This window comes from Eptatretus burgeri, chromosome 11, assembly GCF_056783735.1.
Source record: "Eptatretus burgeri isolate ZD-2024b chromosome 11, Ebu_testis_v1, whole genome shotgun sequence".
Lineage (NCBI taxonomy): Eukaryota > Metazoa > Chordata > Myxini > Myxiniformes > Myxinidae > Eptatretus > Eptatretus burgeri.
Genome location: NC_140971.1, coordinates 24,379,485 through 24,402,399, shown reverse-complemented (window position 1 = coordinate 24,402,399; position 22,915 = coordinate 24,379,485). Strand labels below are relative to the sequence as shown.

Genomic DNA, 22,915 nt, shown 5'->3' with positions numbered 1-22,915 from the left:
AATGCAATCAGACTCTCTCAGCATTATTGCCATCTGGTGCACATCAGGCGGTGTGATGTTACAAGACTGGGAGCCACTGCACGGGTGTTGATTTCAGTGTACCGCTGATTAGCTGCATCAGTATTTCCAGGACAGTGTCCAAGTGTTTTGTGTGGCTGCTCTCTGCCCAAACAGGAGAACAGTATTCCGCTGAAAAGTACACAAGAGCACGGCTAGCAGTGTGAAGATAGTGCGCACTTGTTCCCCAGCTCGTGCCCACTAGTTTATGGATAATGTTTACCCTGGTCTTGATCTTTTCTGCAACCAATTTTAGGTGATCGCAGAACGTGAGGCTGCGATCAAGGGTGACTCCAAGGTATTTTGGGAATGGTTTATTCTTGACTAGTTTGCCACAAAAGGAAACTTGTAGTTTGCTGTTAGCCAGACAGTTGCTGAGATGGCAAGCAGTAATTGTGGTCTTTGTTTGGTTTGGGTGGTGGTACCAGTAGATTAAGTATTGCTCCATTACCTTTAGCTCCTGGGGCAGGGTACTGTTGGGATCTTCAAGGTTGATTGCTTAGGTGGCAAGGGCAAGATCATCTGTGTGGGCAAGCTTTCTGGAGGTGGTACAAGGCATGTTGCTCACATATGTTGAAGAGGATTTTAGCAAAAACAGACCATTGGGGAAGACCATCATTCAGAGTACTTATGGAGCTTGTTTGCTCTCCAAGTGAAACCCTATATCTTCAATTGCTAATCATGGAAGAAAGGACATGCATTGTGGCTTGACAATGGAAAAGTCTGGCAGCTTTCAGCAGAAGACCATGTTGCCATACCGTATCATATGCTGATGAAAAGTCAATTATTGCAACACATGTCTTGAGCGTGCGTTAGTAGGCATTTTCAATGTGGGTGGTAAGTGCAAGTACTTGATCAACACAGCTCCGACCAGGTCGAAAGCCAGCATGTCCCTTGGGAAGGTTAGGCTCAACCAGTGGAGCGAGCTTGGCCAGAAAGAAATGCTCATACCACTTGTATATAGTACATAGCAGAGGTATGGGCCAATAGCTGGAAGGCTTGGCAGCAGGTTTCCCTGGCTTAAGAATGGCAATGACTTTTGCCTCTTGCCAGGTTGATGGTATGATTCCAGTTGTGTGGATGCGAGTGAAAAGAGAAGCCAACCAATCATGTCGGTGAGGTCCCAAGTTCGTCATTAATTAAGGATAGATGCCATAAATTCCTGCTGCTTTCCTTGCTCTGGTGGAGGAAAGTCCAGTGTCAACATCAGCCCTGGTGTGGGGAGGGGGCGGAGAAAGCAGGGATGGAGGAGGAGATGTGAATTGTTTTGGAGAAGTCCTTACAGACTTCATGATGAGCCTCCTGAGTTGAGGCAAATTTAGAGTTGAGAAGCAGCCTAGAAGCAACAGCATTAGCTGATACTTTGGGAGGTTGATGTTGAACAGGTGAGGTAACTCCAAATGTCTTAGTAGGTTCCATGTCTTTCTTCTTGAATGAGTGAAATCGACCTCCTCAACAGTCTCCTGCCATCTTTGCCGTCTGGCCATATTCAGAGATTCCAAGAGCTCAGATGCAATATCTGGATCCCCAGAAACTTCATACTGTTGGAGTTGGTCAGTTTCTGGCAACCAACAAGGTGTGTAACATTTGTGAAAAACCACATGGGATGTTTTAGGCTGAATATTTCAGGATCTTGCAGAAGTTGCTATTGCTCTTTGGGATAGGGTTGAGGCTGATGATAATCTTTTTTTTTTTTGGTATGCCAAATCAAGGCTCATGTAAAAGCTAAAAGTCAAGGCTCATCTCCTCAACTTCTGTTGTGAAAGCCTCCCAGTTGGCTTTCCGAAGATTCTAGCTGGCCTTAGGTTTGGAAGTAATCAAGGGAGCCTCTATTCCAATGTGGGTTAATGCTGGTCAATGTTGGCCGTTTAGAAAGTGTGGAAGGATCTTCTGAGATGTGTGAGGAGGGTGTCCATTACCATCCTTGGAAACCAAACAGAGGTCTGGATTGTACAGTAGCCCTCCTCCATATACAGGAATGGAAAATGCCTGGTTGCTTAGCATCGTGCAGGAGATAGCGATCACCAGCGGAAGCCCAAGCCACCAGTTGTTCACCTGCCTCGTCATCTGAAGTATATCCCCATGAGGTGTGATGGCTGTTGAAGTCACCAGCATGAACTTCAGGATGAGCAAGCAGTAAAGGGTAGTGGTGGAAGGGTCACTCTACCTGAAGTGATTTGTACACGTTTGTGATTGCTTTGCCCTCCAACTTTCACCGTGGCTACGAAGACATTATTGGCTAGAGGATATTTAAGAATATAAAAGTCAGTCAGGTTATGTCATAAGTAGGTTGCAATGCCATACTTCACATGGTGCACTGCTGCAATCAATTTGAAACCATATATGTGGAGCTTGGAGGTATTGGAGTAATCCTCAGAGTGTGTCTCTCGAAGAACAAGAACCTCATCATCAAGTTCTTTAGCAGTTCTTGATATGTAGTCACACTTTGCTCGTGACATACCTTCCACATTTAATTGGTAGATGCAGAGAGTTCTCCCTATGTTGCGAAATGATTGGCCCTGAAAAGGGTCATTTATACATGTAGGTTGATCATGAAGAACCATCTTAAATACAGTATGTTGGAAGTTGTTGTTTTAGTCCATTGTAGGAAATTGTTTTGCTGCATTTGTCGATTTGATGACATTAGTTAATAATAGGGTGGATCATGGGAAGGATGTCTCATCTCACCCCTCTACTTCACTGGGAGAAGATTATAAAACCTTACCTATTGCATGCTCCAAGGGAAATTCAGAAAGTTTCTCGCGAGATCTATTTAATGATATGCACGGATCTAACCAATTTCAAAGATTAAAGTACTCATGATCTGATGCATATTTGGAAACAGCATTTTATGTTTGCAGGACTTTCATACAAAAGTGCCAATGTGAGTCAGTCGACGAAGTTTTAAAAATACTGAAATCGGAGCAGTGGTCAAGTAATCCATAACAAAGGGTTGACCCAAAAGGAAATCCACGAGAGCATGATTGTAACGCTGGGGGATAATGCCCCTTCATATGTCACTCTAATAAGTTTTTTGTTTTTTTAACCAGGCATAAAAAGGGGGGAAAAAAACAGTAATCAGGATGAGTGAAGGTCAGAACTCCCTAAGGAGAAATGGTTGATGCATTCCACAAGATTTTGATGAAATGACAAGATCAATAGGTCAGGCACAAACCCGAGTCGGTGGTCGTCAGAATTGGATAGGTGCATCAGCACATCAGCAGTCCATCCTCACTGAATCTCATTAGACATTAGCACATCAGCATTACATCCTAATTACTGAAACATTGACTTGAAAATGGTTTCGCAAGATTGTGGTCAGAATGTTGACTGCTGATCTGAAGAGAGTTCAACTGGACATTTACTGGGGTTTATTGAGCAGTTTCAAGTGAATACCAACAACTGCATGAGCATGATTGTGATTTTGGATGAATCATGGGTTCACCACTGATCCCAGACCAAACGTCGGAGCATGCAATGGAAGCCTACACATTCTCAATATCAACGGAACTTCAAGAACAAAGCAGTTGGAAAGGCTATGCCATTGTTTTCTAGGACAGTGAAGGGGGTCATCATCATCGATTTCCTCACAAAAAATGAGACCATCATTGGGGAGGACCATCTTCATGAACTGTGGTAGTTGTGAGAATCATTCAAAAAACAAACACCATGGAAGTTGGCTGAGTGCTGCTTTTCCAGGACACTGAGTTGCCTGAAATACTCCAGATCGCTGTGACAAGAGCAACCAACTGTGGCTTTGAACTGCTTCTTATCCAGCTTAATCGCCAGGTTTTTTTTGTTTGTTTTTTTTGTACACCGCTCCTTCCTAATTCCATATCCAGGTGTTGCATGATATCATCGCCAGGTGCTAAAGGAAGCGAGTATTCAGTTTTTACTCCGTTTGTTTGTTTTCCTCTTTTCTTTCTTGTTTTCTTGTTTGTTTGTCTGGGTGATCTCACCCATCCTTTGAGCGAGGAAGCTGAAATTTGGGGACAAAAGTGAAGATGTTCTTTGGCAAATACATTATTTTTAATTTTTTTTTAATTTTGATTGATTGATTACTTAAATTAGCAATTTATTTTATTTCTCAACCTGGCAATATATGAGGCACTTTTTGAGCGAGGAAGCTGATATTTGAACATGGCAGTAAACAAGTGATTTGGCTAGAAAGGATATTTTTGATTTATTGATTAATCAATTAATTATTTTATTAATTTTTTCGATTTATTAATTTTCAAAAAGTTACAGATTCGGATGAAGCAGTGGTGGTTAAGGTATGCTATTAGCCAATTGATTAAGAAATCAATTATTTTATGATCATTTATTGATTTTAATTATGCAATCAATTAATTATTGTGCACCTCTCCCTCCGAATTCCTTCTCCATGTGCTGCAAGACGGCATCGCCGGACGCCAAAGGCACCCCAGTGATGTCGTGCGCTGGAGGATTTGTTATTTATTTATTTGGCATGGGGCGGTGTACTTTGAATGTATCTCTACTTGCTGTTTGTTTGTTTTTGTACACATAGTTGAAGCTCGTGAAAGAGTTAGTACTTTACACTGAACGGATTAGGACAAAAGAAATAGCAGAGAGGGTGGAAACACCAACAGCAGAGCTGAAGGCCAAGACAGAGGGAGGTGGACAAACAATGTGTTTGGGGAGGAATGGGGAGCAGGAAAGGATGCATGTGGTGGTCAAGATGGATACAGATAGAGAAGGAAACTCTCAGTCGGGAAAACTGGAAATTTGGAAGGAGAAGGGATTGGGGTGTGGTTTGGGGGTCGTGAACAGCTGTCTTGAAGACCTGGAGGATTTAGCTCCTTCGGACTTCCTCAAGTTGAAGGAAGAGCTTTGTGGGAAGAGTTTTGATGATTATGTTGAGGCGGTTGCAGCATTTATGGAATTTCTGAACAAACAGAGAAATGACTTCAGACAATATTGGTTTAACCAAGCTACAGCAGCACTGAAACAACTCCATCAAACTGAGTGGAACTATGTTGAAAAATAAAGAAACTAGAATGGCACTCGGAAGAGCACTTGCTCTGCCAGGCTGAACAATTTACGTTTTGTATCCCACTGAAAAGCCAGATCTGCATCCAGAACTTGACCAAAATCTAATCAGCTTGTCTAATTGGCACTTGAAAAAACCCCCAAAAAACACTGACTTGGAACGGCACTAACAGCTCGGCATAAAATGTAATTGGCACTTGAAAAATTAAATAATTATTGGATCTGGATCCAGATCTTCAACAAAATTCAATCCACTTGTCCTTGTCACACTCAACCTGTCCACAAAGTTGAGTCCGAATGAATCCACTTTTGAGATATTCTCCTCACAGACAGACTAGACAAGCAGGGGTGAAAACCTAACCTCCGTCAACCTTCGGTGGCTTAGATAACAATTGAAAGCAACCGATGTTGTTTTCTGCCAGGGTAGAAACATTGTGAACGCCCTTCATAATCTTGAGACTTCTGTGACTAATTATTATTTTGCATTTGTTGAAAGTTTTGTAATTTTACCTATTTTTAATTTTCATTACAGCTGATGACTTGCTCAATACATATAAATGACAGACATTATTGGTTGATTAAGTTACATACAGTTTGTTCCTGATTCAAAATTAGCTATTATCTCTTTCAAATGTGCACCGTAGACTCAGACTGCCATCGTTCCACATGCAACTGATAATTTCCGTTCACCCTTGACTCTGGTTTCATCTATCCACCAAGCATTGAAACCATTTTTCATTCTGATAAAATGTGCTATTGTACAATTTGCTCATAAATTTAATTCTCTCAAATTTTATCTTTTTACCTTTTTTATTACCTCCATCACCGAAGGTGGATGGAAGTTATGTTTTCACCCCTGTCTGTGTGTCTGTCTGTCTGTCTGTCTGTCTGTTTGTTTGTGAACAAAATTTCTCAAAAAGTTATGGTCGGATTCAGACGAAATTTGGTGGAGAGTTTGGGTATGTGATGAGAACAAGCCGATTCAATTTTAGTTCAGGTCGGAATCCAGATCCGGCCTATCAGTGGGATACAATATGTAAACTAATCAGCCTGGCAGAGGTATGCACTCTACCGAGTGCCGTTCTAGTTTCCATTGGAGATCAAGGATCATAGCAGACCCTTTTCTGATAGGAATCGACTCTTGCAGGGAGTAAAGGATCTTCACTTAACAATGCTTCTTGTTGTACCTTCCTTTCCTGTAGAAAATATAGCTGAGGGGTTCAATGAAGTTGGATTCAATGAGCCTGGGCCTCCATCACCAAGCCAAACGGTAGCTCTACATTCTCCATGCCCAGATGATAACTGGGTCGGCATGCAAGTCAAGAAAGAACCGTGTGAAGGTCAGTGTGTGCCTTTTCTGCATTTTTTTTCTTTCTTCTTTATGCTTGGTGCTTTTGTAAATAGATTGAACAACCTTGTTTAAAATATAGCACAAATTTCTATCGTTTCTTAACATATTCCCACCTATAGAGGAAGGAGAATGTGAAATTCCGATGCCTTACCCCACTGCAGGGAGTGAATGTCATGAACATGATGGGCATGAAGTTGATTCAAGCTCGATGTTATGGAGTTGCAAATCCCCTTCCAATCTCCAGTCTCGACCCAACTTTGGTAAATTCTGCCATTTGACTTTGTTTTTCAATTGCATGACTGTGGAATAGTCTGAAACAGTTTTTGCTTAATTCAAATGCAATAATACTTGTTTGTTTGATTCCTTTTTTTGTACGAGAGAATCTTGTCGGCAGTATTTTATAAATAGGTTGCTGAACTAGTCCTTTAAGTTGAGGGTATCCTTTGGAGAAAGTTAAATACCTGGGAGTCTCAAGGCAGCAAAGGAAATTTTTATGAATATTTTTTAGCCCAAAATCAAGATGAGGACTGATATCTTGGAAGGGACCAGTTATCAATATTTATGAAGAACATGCAGGGGTACCTGGTGTTGTTTTGGAGAAAAGGGGGAGTAGGAGAGTTGGAGGGTTGGCCCAGGGGAGGGGGGGATGGTTTTGGAGAGTTGAAGGGTGAGGGGTAGGAGAATTGGAGGGACGGGGGGGGTAGGCATGAGAGCCTGTGGGTCCAGGGCTAAGGGGAGCAGGAGAAGCACCAGTGTGGAGGTGGGGGCAGTGGCTGACCCGGGAAGGCAGGGAGGGTGGTGCAGTTGAACCAGATCAACAACCATTGAACCCCAAACTCCACAATCCCGAGGGGGTGGTAAATGGGGGTGGTACTTCCACTGAAACACAAACACCCCGGCAGTTTGCAGTCAAAACTAATTGCTGATATTGTTGCTCAATACATAAAGGAAACTCCTGAAAAGATCATAACTACAAATTAATGTAACTCACTTGAACTTTGGGTAAGTCCAGCCATTCTTACTATAATTCCCTTCATTTAATGTATGCATCATAACTTTGAGCCGTTTCGCTATGAACGCATGTTAATAACCGTGTTGTACAGTTTCACTTGCTGTACAGTACGGTACTGTACTCGTATTCACTCTACCCACTCATTAAAACGTACCCTCATATTTACTATCAGTGAGTTAAGTTTGGGGTAGTTATGTATCAAAATAGTGAATCATTATGCATAAATTATATTTGGGGAACGAGTGTAGTACTCGCCTTATGGGCGATCTTGTTCCAAGCATGTAACGTGTTCTTCTGACGCTTGCCTTTATTTGGGCAGTGTAAAGGCAACTGACAGTTCTGTGTCAGCAAAAAAACAAATATAACCCATTAAGTTATGAGCATGACACAAAAACATACCTACTGCTTATAATTCAAAACACCTCACTGCACTGGAAAATGTCGGGACAGGAATTCTGCACTGTAAATGGTGAAGACTTGTAATACCCTCCCCCACCTGGAGGAGGCGCTACACGATACACATCAACACAAAATTTGCGTCCCCACCTGGTTGGTGGTCGCGCGCGCGCGCGCGCGCGCACACACACACACACACACACACACACACACACACACACACACACACACACACACACACACACACACACACACACACACACACACACACACACACACACACACACACACACTGACATTTATTTGATAGACTAGAGGTAGAGCTGTCTGAAAATTATATGGAGGTTATGTTTTCACCCCTGTCTGTCTGCCTGTCTGTGAGCAGGATATCTCAAAAAGTGTATGGATTAGGACAAAATTTGGTGGATAGGTTGGCGATGTGACAAGGAAGAATTGATTCGATTTTGGTGAAGATCTGGATCCAGATTGGAGAATTTTTAGTGATTCTTCTCCATTATGTGAAAGGGCTAAAAATGATAACTCAAAAAGTTATGGACTGATTTGGACGAACCTTGGTGGATAGGTTGGGTGTTTGACAAGGTCAAATCGCTTTGGTTTTGGTCAGGATCCAAATCCAGATATGAGTTTGTTTTTTTTAAGTGATTCTTTACTATTAAGAGATCAGACCAAAAATGATATATTGCATGATATTTCAAAATGTTTTGGACTAGTTGTGACAAAACTAGGTGGTTGAGTTGTTTAGGTGACGAAAACAAGCTGATTATATTTTAGTGCCCATTCATTCCAGTGAGATTTAAATTTGGGTGGATGTGAGGCAGTTTGTAATCCATAACCTTTCATGGGCCGACTACGTAGCATTGACTATGATCGTTTCCTGGGCTAACCACAGAGCAAAGCTGTCCTTCAAACCCACCCACAGACTGTCCATCTTCTGTTGATCCAAGTCTCCTTGGAAAATCAGAGCTACTCACAGTCTGCAATGACTGGCTGTATCTCAATGGAATACTGCTCTTTGCTAAGGAATGGCACCCCAGCATCATACTTTTTTCTGGAGTCTGTGGAATCTAAAGTTCTCAAAATTATTGGAACCTCCTGTGATGATGCCGAAACACATGGTGTCTTAGCACTGGCAGGATAGCCTAGATTAGAGGTTCGCACACTCACTTTTAAACTGTCATCCCGGTGTTTCTCAGGCACGGTGATTCATCAATGTGTGTACCGTCCCTCGGACGGATGTTAAACTGGTTGTCCTGTCTGCCAGCATTAGTTGATAGACGTTAACGATCCCACGGTGTCCTTTGCGAAGAGTAGGTGAGCTATCGCCAGCACCCTGAACAAATTTCAAATTTGAGCCCTAACCTACAGAGGGCACTGCATCAGCGGCACAGTCGCGTACCAAAAGATTAGCTCATTTCCTGCTGCTAACGCTGGACCAAATGATCGTGGCTATCAGTGCAACATTGCACCTTAGAACCACCTTCAAAGTAAGTGCAAAGCCAGTGGTAGATTGGTCTCTCGACTCTGGCCTTCAGGTGGCATTCTTCGACATCTTATGGTGGTTTAACTGTGTTTAAGTTGTGGCTCTGGACTGGTAGCTGCAAATTTTCAATGCATTTGTCTGTGAAGCACTTCAAAGCAGATATAGCATTATGACATCTTGCATCTTCATGATGGTGGATGTCAGGGTCCTCACTCGAGTTGTGCTCTCAATCCAGTACTGTAGCATTTTCCAAAATGCCCTAGTAAGACTTTTCCAAAAATTTCCAAAATGCACCATTACAAAGCAAATATTACATTGTAAGGTGAGCAAACATGTATGGTGGAGGCTGGGAGCATATATTTCAACTTTTGGAATGATGTTTCAATATTTTTGTTAAAATAATTGGGAAGGCATTCAAGATGATATTTGGGGATCGTTAGAGGCAGTATCTGGACACCAACAGGTTTCATTTGAATGTAGATACTTATAGGGGTTTATAGAATTTGGTATACATGGTCAGCAATTTTGTAACAATTGGAAGCTTCTTTGATGTCAGTATTTTTAGAATTTATAAAATGGTTCATGCACTACGTTACAATTACATTGATGAATAGGTTTTAAGTCACGTCTACACAGCCAAAACATGGAGGGGAGGGGGGTGGCTTGTGAAAGCGCTGGTGATGTAGAAGCCATCAAGGTTTTGCCTTCTTGGTTGTGACGTGTGTTTCTGGGATTTCTCCAGACTATCATGGTCTCTCTTTATCTCTAAACTCTTGATAAACTCTCAAGCAGTTTGTCAACTCTTCCTCAACTGTCTGCTTCCAGTCATTCTGAGCAGCTTTAGGTCTGAACCACACTGAGTGATGGAGGGACTGGAAGTTGATTGGGGTTAGTCTGGAGTGTAAATAAATAGGAAACGTAAGTAAGCAGGAACAATTTTTTTTTCTCTTTGAAAGTTATCAACAATATTTGAAATCATTGCATTTATGCATTGGAACTCGGTGAAGAGTCTAAAGGATCGGAGTGATGTGATCCATTTACGAGCTTGAACTACAAGCTTGGTTGTCATGTTCTGCGATGGCTCTTGGAGTTTTAGAGAAGAGGCAAGAAAACTCAGCAACAGTGACTTGCAGTTGTCCGAGCGCAAAGTAATGAGAGCACTGATGGGGATTCGGTTATCCTTTGATTTAAATGTGAGTGGATTTGAGCGATTCTACAGATTAAAGGAAATTGATGTGCAGATTTTTGCAATCTGAGGGATACAAGATAGGGATACAAGTCCATGGTGACACCAACAATCTGGTGGTATTCACCATGTTTCAGCATCTTGAGTGTGAAAGGGGCCCAAAGATCAGCATATCCTTACCGGCATTAAGTTTGAGAAAATTTACGATCATCCAAGAAAGGGGCCCAAAGATCAACCTATCCTTACTGGCATTAAGTTTGAGAAAATTTACGATCATCCATGTTTTAAGTTCAAGCAGGCCAAGAGATTATAGTTGTGTAAAAGAGCAAATCATCATATGCAAGAGACAGGTGTTTTTTTGTTTTCCATTTTCTTAAAATTTATTCTCAGCAGCAAGGTGATTTGAGGATCATCAGCATTGCAATGAGAGCCGATATTTAAATTGTGTGAAATACCCAGTTGATATAAGAAGACAGAAAATTGTCGTGGACCAAAAACGGATCCCTGATGAACACCGACTGATGGGTGAACACAGTCTGATAAGTTGCCAGCAATTTTTACACTAAATGTGCATTCTGTAAGAAGATTTGAACCATTACAGAGCAGTTACGAATTTACCAAAGCAAGATTGAAGACGGGCAATTAATATATTGTTGCAGCTACGGTGACCGAAACACCAGGTTGTCACTCAGCGGGATTAATCCCCAGTTGTCCTCGGAAGACCTGGGGCTACCTCTCACAATTAACGTTGTGGTATGGTGGGTTGTTTAAAAACCACGAATGTCACCCAGTTAACCACGAGTTCCATTGTCCACCGTCTAATTTTGCCGTTTAACCAGAGGTCACGTGGTTACCTGAGCGGGGAGCGCGCCCTCGGCAAAGCACCAATGTTATCTGATTAGATTTTAATTAGGGCGGCTGAGCATTTTAACCGCTGGTGCGTGCCGACGATTTTTTTTGGTCAAATCTGTGGTAATTACCTCCCAGTCTATCGAGGTTTGGACAATGCTTGACAAATGGAAGGAAAGGACAAACATGGACAGGTTGGAAGTCAATAAATAATTTCCTAATAATAAAATAAATAAATGAAAAGAACGTTTTATTTTCTGAGGTAAATAAAAGAATAAATTTCAAAGCAACTGAAATGAATAATTACTCAGGCAAAATCAATCAAAATGCCAGGAAAGAGACAAAGAGCAGATGCTTATCGGGTGTTGACTTACTTTCAGCAAAACACAGACAAGGGTACCCAGCAGATCATTCGGGGGGGGGGGGGAGAAGAGTCGTCTCGCTCACCAGAGAGTAGTTGTGCGTGAAGTGAAAACGTCCTGAAATGTGTCACGTCCGTCGCCAGCACCCAGTCTTCCCGTGCACCCTCTCGCGAACAGCCTTGAATCCCAGTCAACGTCTGGGAGGGCACCGAGATCGTCTGTCGTGGGTTTAGACCCTGGTGCTACGACACGGGCAGCTCCTCACACTTCACAAAACTGGTGACATCCAGTGACCCACACGGTCTGTCGGTGACTGAACCGCGCCTCACACGTTGGTGACCGACCCGTGCCTCACTCGTTGTCGGCGCTGCTCACACCCACACACGCCCCACACGCTCGCTTGCTCAAGCACTGGGAAGGACGAATTGTCTCGTTGTTAGCGCTGGTCAGACACCCTCACGCGCACCACACGCTCGCTTGCTCACTTGCATGCTACCTCTCTGGCTCGCTTCTTCCCTCGCGTGCTTCAACTCTCACTTCTTTCTCGGCTCGCTTGCCCGCTTCTTGCTCGCTTCTCTCCTCCTTTTCCTCTGGCTTTCTTTCTCGTTCTCTTCTCCCTCCTCTTACTTCTCCCTCCTCAGAACGGACCTCCAATTCGTTTTATATCTGCGGCCCGTCTCTGCGGGCGCAGAGTGCCCCCAAAGCTCACCCCGCCCCATTCGCGCACGCTTACCATGACGACCCGTACGCTCTCAAAAAGGCGGGCGTCAGTGCTTGCGAAAGAACGTTGCTGAGGAAAAATAAGGGTGCTCGTCAGAGCTCGCGAAAGAAATGTGTGCATAAACGTTTCTGAGGAAAAATAAGGGCGGGCGTCAGAGCTCGCGAAATAAATGTGTGTAAACGTGTCTGTCGTAAAGAAAAAAAATTCCCAGAAGAGAGGGGATCGATTCTTTACCCTTCCCAAAGCATCACATTTAAAATCCCATTAGACACAGGGTTGGGGCTAATCTGAACATGCATTTAAGGAAATAACTGTCTGAGGACCTGGATGTGTAGATGCATTCATCAGACCGGATTCTGAAATCCGTAACAATATTATGGTCAACGGTGTCAAAAGCAGCTATTGAAGTCCAGGAGTGGAAGAATTGTAGTTGATCCTTGGTCAGACTTGTATCGGATGTTATTCGTGATCTTCAGAAGTGCAATCGCTGTGCAATGTAAGTAACCTTGTACATGTACTCAACCAATTCTGTTGCATATAAAACTGATCAAATATTATGATAACCAAGTAAACAAGACATAAAATGTCATAGCCCCCGTTGTTTTAGTAATTTTGCTGTCTGGAGTTAAAGGGCTAGCCCATTATGTGGCAAGTTTGAACAACACCGGTCAATGCATGTCTGAGAAATGGTTGAGGACGTGTTCAACCTTGGTATTTTTCTTTCATAACGAAAATGGCCGCCAGTCGGCCATCTTAGATCTGATTGAGAAAAAAAAATATATGCTTATGTAAGACATCATTCTTTATCTGTCTGCCAAGTTCGAACAACATCAGTAAATGCATGTCCGAGAAATGGTTGAGATTAGGGTTACAGTGCTCTACATAATTTTTGGAACAGTGAGGTCAAAATGGTTGTTGTTATTGCTATGTACTCTGGATTTGAGATCGAAAGATGAATATGAGGCAAGAGTGCTGAAGGTCAGCTTTTTGTTTTACCATTAACTTAAAGTAAATTAAAGTCATATAATAGTTAGTATTTGGTTGCATATCCCTTGGAATAACTGCATTGAGCTTGTGACCCAATGACATCAGCAAACTCTTTGTATCTTCCTTTGAGATGCTTTTCGAAGCCTTTACTGCGACCATTTTCAGTTGTTTGTTTTGGGGGTTCCTGACTTCAGTCTGCTCTCCAGCAAGTGAAATGCATGCTCCATTTTATTTAAATTAGGAGATTGATTTGGCCATTCTAAAACCTTCCACTTTTTCCCCCTGATGAACTCCTTGGTTGCATTGACAGTGTGTTTTGTGTCATTGTCTTGCTGCATGGTGAAGTGCCGCCAAATGAGTTTGGAGGCATTTTCTTGTGCAGAGACAGACAAAATGTTTCTCTACACTTTCAAATTAATTCTGCTGCTGCCATCATTAGTTACATCATCAACTAGAAGGGCACTCAGGAGAGCACATACCTCTGCCACATAATGCCTGATCCATGAGAACATATCGGGCCCAATACATTTTTGAAATATCATGCTATAAAGTACTATATCGTTTTTTGGCCCTCTCTCAATGGTGAAGAATCACTTTAAATATTAAATAATTATCGTATCCAGATCCCGATTCAGATCTTCACCAAAATCGAATCAATTTTTCCTTGCCACACACCCAACCTGTCCAGCAAGTTTCATCTGAAAACGTCCACAACTTTTTGAGATATCCTGCTATATATCGGTTTCGCCATTTCTCTAAATGGTGAAGAATCACTAAAAAAATTCTACAAGTCGGATCTGGATCCAGATCTTCACCAAAATCTTATCAGTTCGTCCTTGTTAAAGGCCCTGTCACACCTTGACGTTTTAGCCAGCGTATGCCGACGTATGAAAAATTTGTCTCAAACGCTGGCGTACATCGAATACGTTATGGGTAAGTTTGGTATACGTTAAGAGCACGCTGAAGCACGCTAGCATATGTCGTAGTACGCCGAGCTCGTCGACAAATTTTTAGTATGCTCAAAATTTTTTGACGTATGCCAGCGTATTTCTCACACGTTCCGCATACGCTGGCCATAAGTTGTAGGCACGTTATGCGATCATTGACACACGTCGACACACGTTACTTGTAAGTTACTCATAAGTTGAAACACGTCGTGGTAATGTTTAGCGGACCCGAAGCTTATTTCTAACCTATGAGTAACGTGCTTTGAACCTATGTGTAACGTATCTCCAACGTATATTGATGTATGTAGACGTATTTGATTGACGTCTTCTGGACGACCACAGAACTTGCTGAACGTGTTTCTAACTTCCATCTACCGTATAATGGCGTATTGGCAGCGTTTCGGGGAATTGGTATATACAAATGGGTTTCACAAGAGGAACCCGTCAGTGTTTCAGACTCCATGGTGAGTAGATGTCCATGTCAGTAGTATCAGTAGTAGTAGTAGGTCCATGTCAGTAGTAGTAAGTGAGCGTGATGGTGAGGGTGTGGGTGATGATGGATCCTCCTTGCGTCTGCGTCCACGGCCACGGCCAGGAGACTTCTTGGCAGCATTCTTCGAAGTTTTCTTCGGCATGACGTTGATGTTGACACTTCGATGTCTAGCTTGGTTATGATTAAAATTGTCGAGCGGCAGCATCCATTTAAATAGTCGGGAAGCAGCGATTTAAATCGTTGAGCGGCAGCCTATTAATAGGCTACGCCACATGATCATCGGCGATACGCTGCTGCGCTATGCATACGTTAGACTATTGTTGGGCATACGTTGTGAACGCCGACAACACGCTAAGCATTCGTTGGTATAAATTATCGAAACGTTCTGTGTACATTACGAATACGTTATGCATATGTCCAACTAGTTATGAATACACCCAAAACTGAAAAAAAAAACATCAATAGTTCAGCGTAGAAAAACATTAAAAAAAATAAATGCCGAAGAAAATTTCGAAGAATGCTGCAAAGAAGTCTCCTGGCCGTGGCCGTGGCCGTGGATGAGGACGCAAGGAGGATCCATCATCACCCACACCCTCCCCATCACGCTCACCTACTACTACTGACATGGACCTACTACTACTACTACTACCACTACTGACACACTCACCTACTACTACTACTACTGATACTACTGACATGGACATCTACTCACCATGGAGTCTGAAACACTGACGGGTTCCTCCTATGAAGCCCATTTTTATATACCAATTCCCCTAAACGCTGCCAATACGCCATTATACGGTAGCTGTAAGTTAGAAACACGTTCAGTAAGTTCTGTGGTCGTCCGGAAGACGTCAATCAAATACGTCTACGTACGTCAATATGCGTTTGAGATACGTTACACATAGGTTCAAAGCACGTTACTCATAGGTTAGAAATAAGTTTCGGGTACGCTAAACATTAAGGCCCGGTCACACCTTGACGTTTTAGCCAGCGATGGCAACGTATTAAAATGTATGTAAAACGCTGGCTGACGTTGAACTTTTGATGTTTTTTTTTTAAGATTCGGACGTATTCATAACGAGTTGGTCGGATGCATAACATATTAGTAATGGACACAGAACGTTTCGTTGTGTTATAGATAACTTATACCAACGAATGCTGAACCTGTTGTTGGCCTACACAACCTATGCGCAACAATAGTCTAACTTCGGCATAGCGCGTTGCACGCATTGCCGACGATGTCGTGACGTAGCCTATTAAAAGGCTGACGCACAACGATTCGAATCATAACTGCCGTAGAAATGGAAGTGTCAACATCGCGGTCACACCTTGGCGATCTTGCCAGCGTATGCCGACCTAAGAAAAATGTGTCTAAAACGTTGGGGGCACGTCAAATACGGTATGAGTAAGTTTGGTATACGTGAGTAGAACGCTAAAGTATGCTATCATACGTCGTAGTAAGTAGAGTACGTCAAGAAATTTTAAACATGTTCAAAATTTTACGACGTACTCGGCGTATGACACACGTTCCGCATGCGATGGGGATAAGTTTTACACACGATATGTGGACGCTTACACACGTCCACAAAGGCTACTTATAAGCTACTCATAAGTCGAAACACGTCGCGGTAATGTCTTTTTTACGCGAAACTTATTTCTAACTTATGTTTGACGTGCTTTGAACCAATTCTTTACGTAGTCCCAACACACATCGACGTATGTAGACGTATTCCAATGACGTCTTCCGGTCGACAAAAAAAAAAAAAAATGAATGTGTTTCTAGGTTACAACTGCCATATAAAGACGTGTTCCCAGCGGTTTTGGGAATTGGTTTATAAAAATGCTGCTCATAAAAGGGGAACCCAACAGTGTTTTCGAGTTCCTTTTTTAGTCGATGTCCATGTCAGCAGTATCAGTATTAGTATTAGTATTAGTATTAGTATTAGTAGTAGTTTGTTCATGTTGGCAGTAGTAGGTGAGTGTGAGGGGAGGGTGTGGGTTATGATGGATCGTCCTTGCGTCCGCGTGTCCACGGGTAGGTTCATAGGCTGCCACTCAACGATTTAAATGGCTGCATCTCCACTATTGAAAGTAGACGCTTGCGCTCAACAATTGGATTTTTTTTACACTCAACGACTTTTAAACGGTACCACTCTGCTATTTTCATTGTTTACAATGAACGATTTAAATTGCTGTCACTCGCCTTTGTTTTTTGACGCTGGCGCTCGGAAATTTTAATCGTCTCTATTGAACGTGTTAAATCGCTCAAACTCCACTATTGAAAACAGACGCTTGCGCTCAACAATTCGATTTTTTTTTTACACTCATCGACTTTTAAACGGTACCACTCAACTATTTTCATTGTTTACAATGAACGATTTAAATTGCTGTCACTCGCCTTTGTTTTTTGACGCTGGGGTTTGGAAATTTGAAGCGTTTCTTCTGAACGTGTTAAAACGCTCAAACTCGACTATTTTAAATAGACGCTGCCGATGGACAATTGGAATCATAGCCAAGCAAGACATCGAAGTGTGAACATCCTCGTAATGCCGAAGAAAAGTTTGAAGAATGCTGCAAATAAGTGTCCTGGCCGTGGCCGTGGACGCTGACGCAAGGACGATCCATTATACCGACGTCTTTCAGCCTATGAGTAACTTAAAAGTAACGTCTGTCGATGTGTGGCAACGATCGCGTAACGTGCCAACAACACGTTAATCATAGGTTAGAAATAAGTTTCGGGTACGCTAAACATTACCTCGGCGTGTCTCAACTTATGATTAACTTACAAGTAGCATGTGTTGACGTCTGTCAACGATCGCAGACCGTGCATACAACTTGTGGCCAGCGTAGCGGAACGTGTGAGTCATACGCCGGCATACGTCGTGAAATTTCAAGCATGAAAAAATTTGAGGATAACCGAAAAGTACAACGTTTAAAGCCAACGTACAACGACGTATGGCAGTGTTTTTCAGCGTGCTCTCAATGTTATCAAAACTTACCCATAACGTATTCAACGTGTGCCAGCGTTTTAGAAAAAAAATTCAAAAATCGGCATACGTTGGCTAAAAGTCAAGGTGTGACCGGGCCTTTACCTCGACGTGTTTCGACTTATGAGTAACTTACAAGTAATGTGTGTCGACGTGTGTCAACGGTCGCATAACGTGCCTACAACTTATGGCCAGCGTATGCGAAACGTGTGAGTCATACGCTGGCATACGTCGACAAATTTTGAGCATGCTTAAAATTTGTCGACGAGCTCGGCGTACTACGACGTATGCCAGCGTGCTTCAGTATGCTCTTAACGTATACAAAACTTACCCATAATGTATTCGAGGTGTGCCAGCGTATTCGGCAAATTTTTCATACGTCGGCATACTCTGGCTAAAACGTCAAGGTGTGACAGGGCATGACGGTGATGATGACACTTCAATGTCTAGTGCGGTTATGATTTAAATCGTTGAGCGGCAGCCTATTAATCGCCTACGTCACGTGATCGTCGGCGATACGCTGCCGCACACTATGCATACGTTAGACCAAGGGTCGGGAATGTTTTTGACTCAGAGAGCCATGAAAGCAAAATATTTGGAAATCTATTTCAGTGAGAGCCATATAATATATTTTAAGACTGAATTCAACTCAATGTGAGTATAATAAGCCTCTGAATTTATTCTTTTAAATAATGTTATAATACTCACCCTTAATGGGACTTCTGGTGCTGCATGGATTTGCTGCATGGATTTGCTGATGGCTTTGTAGTCTGGTTGGTACTTGGTGAGGTTAAGCTTCATGCAAGCGTTGAGGCTTTCATCCGTTAGACGTGATCGTAGGTTGGACTTGATGTTTTTAAGATGTGAGAATGACTGCTCACATGCATACGTAGATCCAAACAAGGTCAATACAGCAATACTCACACGCTGCAGTGTGTGGTATGTGACAGGAAGCGCGTTCCAAGTTTTGATAATCAGCTGGTCTTCGGGTTGAAGTTTTTTTTCATTTCTGTCCACATGTGCTTGCTCGCCAACTCCGCTTTCTGTCGTGCGATTCTTTCCAAATCTTCATTCAGTGACTTGAACTTGTTCACCCACATGTCTGAGGCCTTCAGGTCAGCCACTTCTGCTTCAAAATCTCTGACGGAGACACCAGGAATGTAACTCAGGTCGGCTGTGTTCAGTGAACACTCGTTTGGATGGGTGATGAACTTAAAAAGACGAGTGTGCTCACGAAATTCTCCAAAGCGTGCTTTGAATGACTGAAGGAGACTGGATGTGAAGCCAGCTAACTGGTGGAGATCAAAGTTTTGAGTGGGCTCACTTGCTGTGCATGCATCTTTAAATTGTCTCAGTTTTTCAAAATGATGGGGAAAAAAAAAAAGTTATTCAAACTCCAATTTTATCTGCAAGCCAGATGCAATCATCAAAAGAGCCACACCTGGCTCGCGAGCCACACTTTCCCAACCCCTGCGTTAGATTATCGTTGGGCATACATTGTGAACGCCGACAACACGCTAAGCATTCGTTGGTATAAGTTATCTATAAGTTATCGAAACGTTCTGTGTACATTTTTAATACGTTATGCATACATCCAACTCGTTATGAATACGCCCAAAACTGAAAAAAACATCAATAGTTCAGCGTACGCCAGCGTTTTACATACATTTTGATACGTTGCCATACGCTGGCTAAAACGTTAAGGTGTGACAGGGCCCTAAACACCGAACCTGTCCACAAAATTTCATCCGGATCCATCCACAACTTTTTGAGATATCCTGTACACAATCAGACAAACAAACAAACAAGAAAAAGACGTCATGCAGAGCATGATATTTGCAAAATCCACCCCTCTCTCCAAAGGTTGCAGTGGATACATCAAATTGTCCATTTCATTCAGATTAAAATTCACAATATTAATCAAAGTTCAGGTCAATCGGATGAAAATTGCTTATTTTTCAGATTGAAATTGATGATTTTAGAAGTTTGACCTTTGACCTTTTGACCTCAAAAACAGTTGGTTTTCAAATTAAGTGATGTACTATGCAATTGCTGCTTAACGTTCAGGTTAATCAGATGAAAATTGACGATTTTTCAGATTAAATTTTATGATTTTAGAAGTTTGACCTTGAGTTGACCTTTTGACCTCAAAAATAGTTGGTTTCCCAATTCAGAGATGTACTATGGAACTATGCAATTGCTGTTTAATGTTCAAGTCAATTGGATCACAATTGACAATTTTTCAAATAAAATTTGATGATTTTAGAAGTTTGACTTCGCATTGACCTTTAACCTTTTGACCTCAAAAATAGTCGGTTTCCCAATTCACTGATGTAATATGCAAATCTTGTTCAAATTTCAAGTCGATTGGATGAAAAATGACGATTTTAGAAATTTGACCTCAAGATGATCTTTGACCTCAAAATCAATAGGCTTCTTCGTTAAGACCACCTCTACAACTTGGTAAAGTTTCATGATGATCGGTTTAGAATTGTAACCTGTAAGCGACAGACAGACAGACAGACAGACAAGCCGGTAGGCGGCCATGGGTCGCCGAGCATCCGATGACCTTTGACCCCTGATCTGAGTTAATCTGGTACTAAGTACTTACGAAATTGCAATCGAATCGGTTAACCCGGTGTATGAGCAAGGGGGCTTTGAATGGTCATTTTGCCCGAACAATGCACTCATTGACCTTTGACCCCTGACATAGCCGAGATAGGTCAATATGTACTGAAGCAAAGTTGTAGTACCCATTGAGTACTCTGTACCTATGAACTTTCATTCGTATCGGTGAACCCGTGTAGGAGCAAGGGTGCCTTGAATGGTAATTTCACCCGAAAAATGCACTTATTGACCTTTGACCCCTGACCTACTCGAGATAGGTCATTATGCAAATGAGCAAAGTTGTAGTACTCATTACGGTCTATAAGCATGTAAAGATTCATTAGATTCGGTTCAACCACCTTGGAGCTAGTGTACTTGGAATTTTCAGTGGGAATGCTCAATGGCCCTCGGACACCCAAGTTGAGAGGATTACCATTTGGAAACTATAAGATATAGAAAAAATGGATGACATTTTACGGATAGAGAATCACCTTAAGATTATGCATACCAAATCTCATCGAGTTCCATCTAATGATAACTACTCAGTATCAATTTGAATGAAAAGTACCGAAAATGCGGTTTGATATCGGAAATCCCCAAAGTTTGAGGGGGTGCTGTGGGTGAACAAAGATATGAATCGAAAATCGGGCTCGATCGTTTGTGCACAATGCATTCCAGACGATTAGTGTGAATTTTCATGACCATCCGACCATAACCCGAGGAGGAGTAGCATTTGGTGCAAAGGCACCTCCAGTTCTCGCATATTATCGATTTTTGCACTAATTGACCTTTGACCCCTGACCAAAGCGAAATCGGTCAATATGTCCTGAGGCAAAGTTGTAGGACTCATTGAGTACCCTGAACCTGCAAAGTTTCATTCGTATCGATGCACTCACCTGGTCGCTAAGGGGCCTTCAATTTTCAACAATTTTCGCGCATACCCTAATTGTAGGGGGCGCTGCGGGTAAACTATTCCATATATCACAAAAACCGGAATATATTTGATAGAGCATCACCTGTAGATCATTCGTGCCAAATTTCATAACCCTACATGGGATAATGGCTTTCGGAATTGATTTCGCGTGAACGGTACCGATTTTGAAGTTTTTTTGGTTGTTGCTAGGGAACCAAAGCGTCCCTAGCAACCATCACAATTTCCAAAGCACGAGGTCATAAGATGTACCTACCACCCGAGTTTGGTCAAAATCCGCCCACGTTTACTAGCAATTATGCTGATGACAAACGAACAAACATCCAAACAAACAGACAGAATTACTGACAATAAGGGTCACCTATTTCGGCGACCCAACAGACAGACACAGACGGACAGATTAACAAAGTCGACCAACCAGTATACTTGAAAAATCTTCGATTTTGCAAGTAACAAACAGAGAGGGGTGAAAACATAACCTCCTTCACCTTCGGTGCTGCAGGTAATAAAATATAAAAACAATTATCGGACATATTTAACTAAAAAGAAACCTCTTCCAGAAGCGGTCGAAGTTTATGGTACAGCTGTCTTCCATCTTGTTCAATGAATGGCGGTATTTTATAGATCAGAGGCAAACTTTACCCGGCAACATGAAGGGCAGATTCACTAGCATCCATTTGACAAATAACATGGAATTTCACTTCCAAGGTAACACTTTTACAGTGCCTCTTAGCCAATCTACATACAGCCCAGTACATTTATTTGTGTGCGAAGCAAAGCAGAGTCGTTCTTTTGGTAATTTTGCGATCTCTGGATTTTGTACTGTTGCGATGTATTCTGGTGTTTATCAGTCTTGTAAGTTCTAAAAACACTGTAGAATAAAATGTGTGGCTTTTAAAATTATGTCAGTGTGAGTTAAGACGACGAATATTGAGAAGACAACGAAGTATTTGCGAAACAACATAAAAAGTGTGTGTGTGTGTGTGTGTGTGCGTGTGCGTGTGCGTGTGTGTGTAACATGCCTCCACTTCACAGTGGTAGTTCATTCTGATAGGGCTGTGTTGGCATTTTATTTGGACTCTATTAAAAATGGAAGCTTTTACAAGAAACCTACGTTCTGGAGAGGGTACGAGGAGTTCATAAACTTGGCACTTTTTTAACCTCACACTTGTATAATGCTCTCCTTGACTAAAAAAAACGAGGTGGTGCTCACTGTTACTGACCACAGACATTACTACCCATTCATCTCTCCATCTCCCTCAGTGTACTTGAACACCCACCTGTTGCTTTATTTGATTATTTTCACATAGCCAAAGGCTCATGGACGAGCTGCAGCAAAGGGTGTACACATGTAGACAAATACATGAAACAACATTGCACTTAATCTTAGAGAAACACAAAGAGCCACTGCATTAGGGGAAGTGACAACTCCCTGGGACACTTTGTATGCCCGTGAGGCCATCCTTTTGAGGGTTTTCCTCTCAGCAGTCAGTGAGGCAATTATGGAGGCATTTC

At 42.2% G+C, this 22,915-nt stretch overlaps 1 protein-coding gene across 6 annotated transcripts in view; it reads left to right on the top strand.

The window, feature by feature from the left end:
* Positions 1-22,915, top strand: part of LOC147016671 (uncharacterized) — a 151,142-nt gene that overhangs the window by 45,134 nt on the left and 83,093 nt on the right. For 5 of the 6 annotated variants that reach the window (XM_085845569.1, XM_085845568.1, XM_085845563.1 and 2 more), the window contains 2 exons: positions 6,270-6,407; positions 6,538-6,678. In XM_085845569.1, the coding sequence (XP_085701695.1) occupies positions 6,270-6,407; positions 6,538-6,678 (279 nt within the window). The remainder of the gene's footprint in view (positions 1-6,269; positions 6,408-6,537; positions 6,679-22,915) is intronic. The other variant, XM_085845566.1, reaches the window with a different exon arrangement.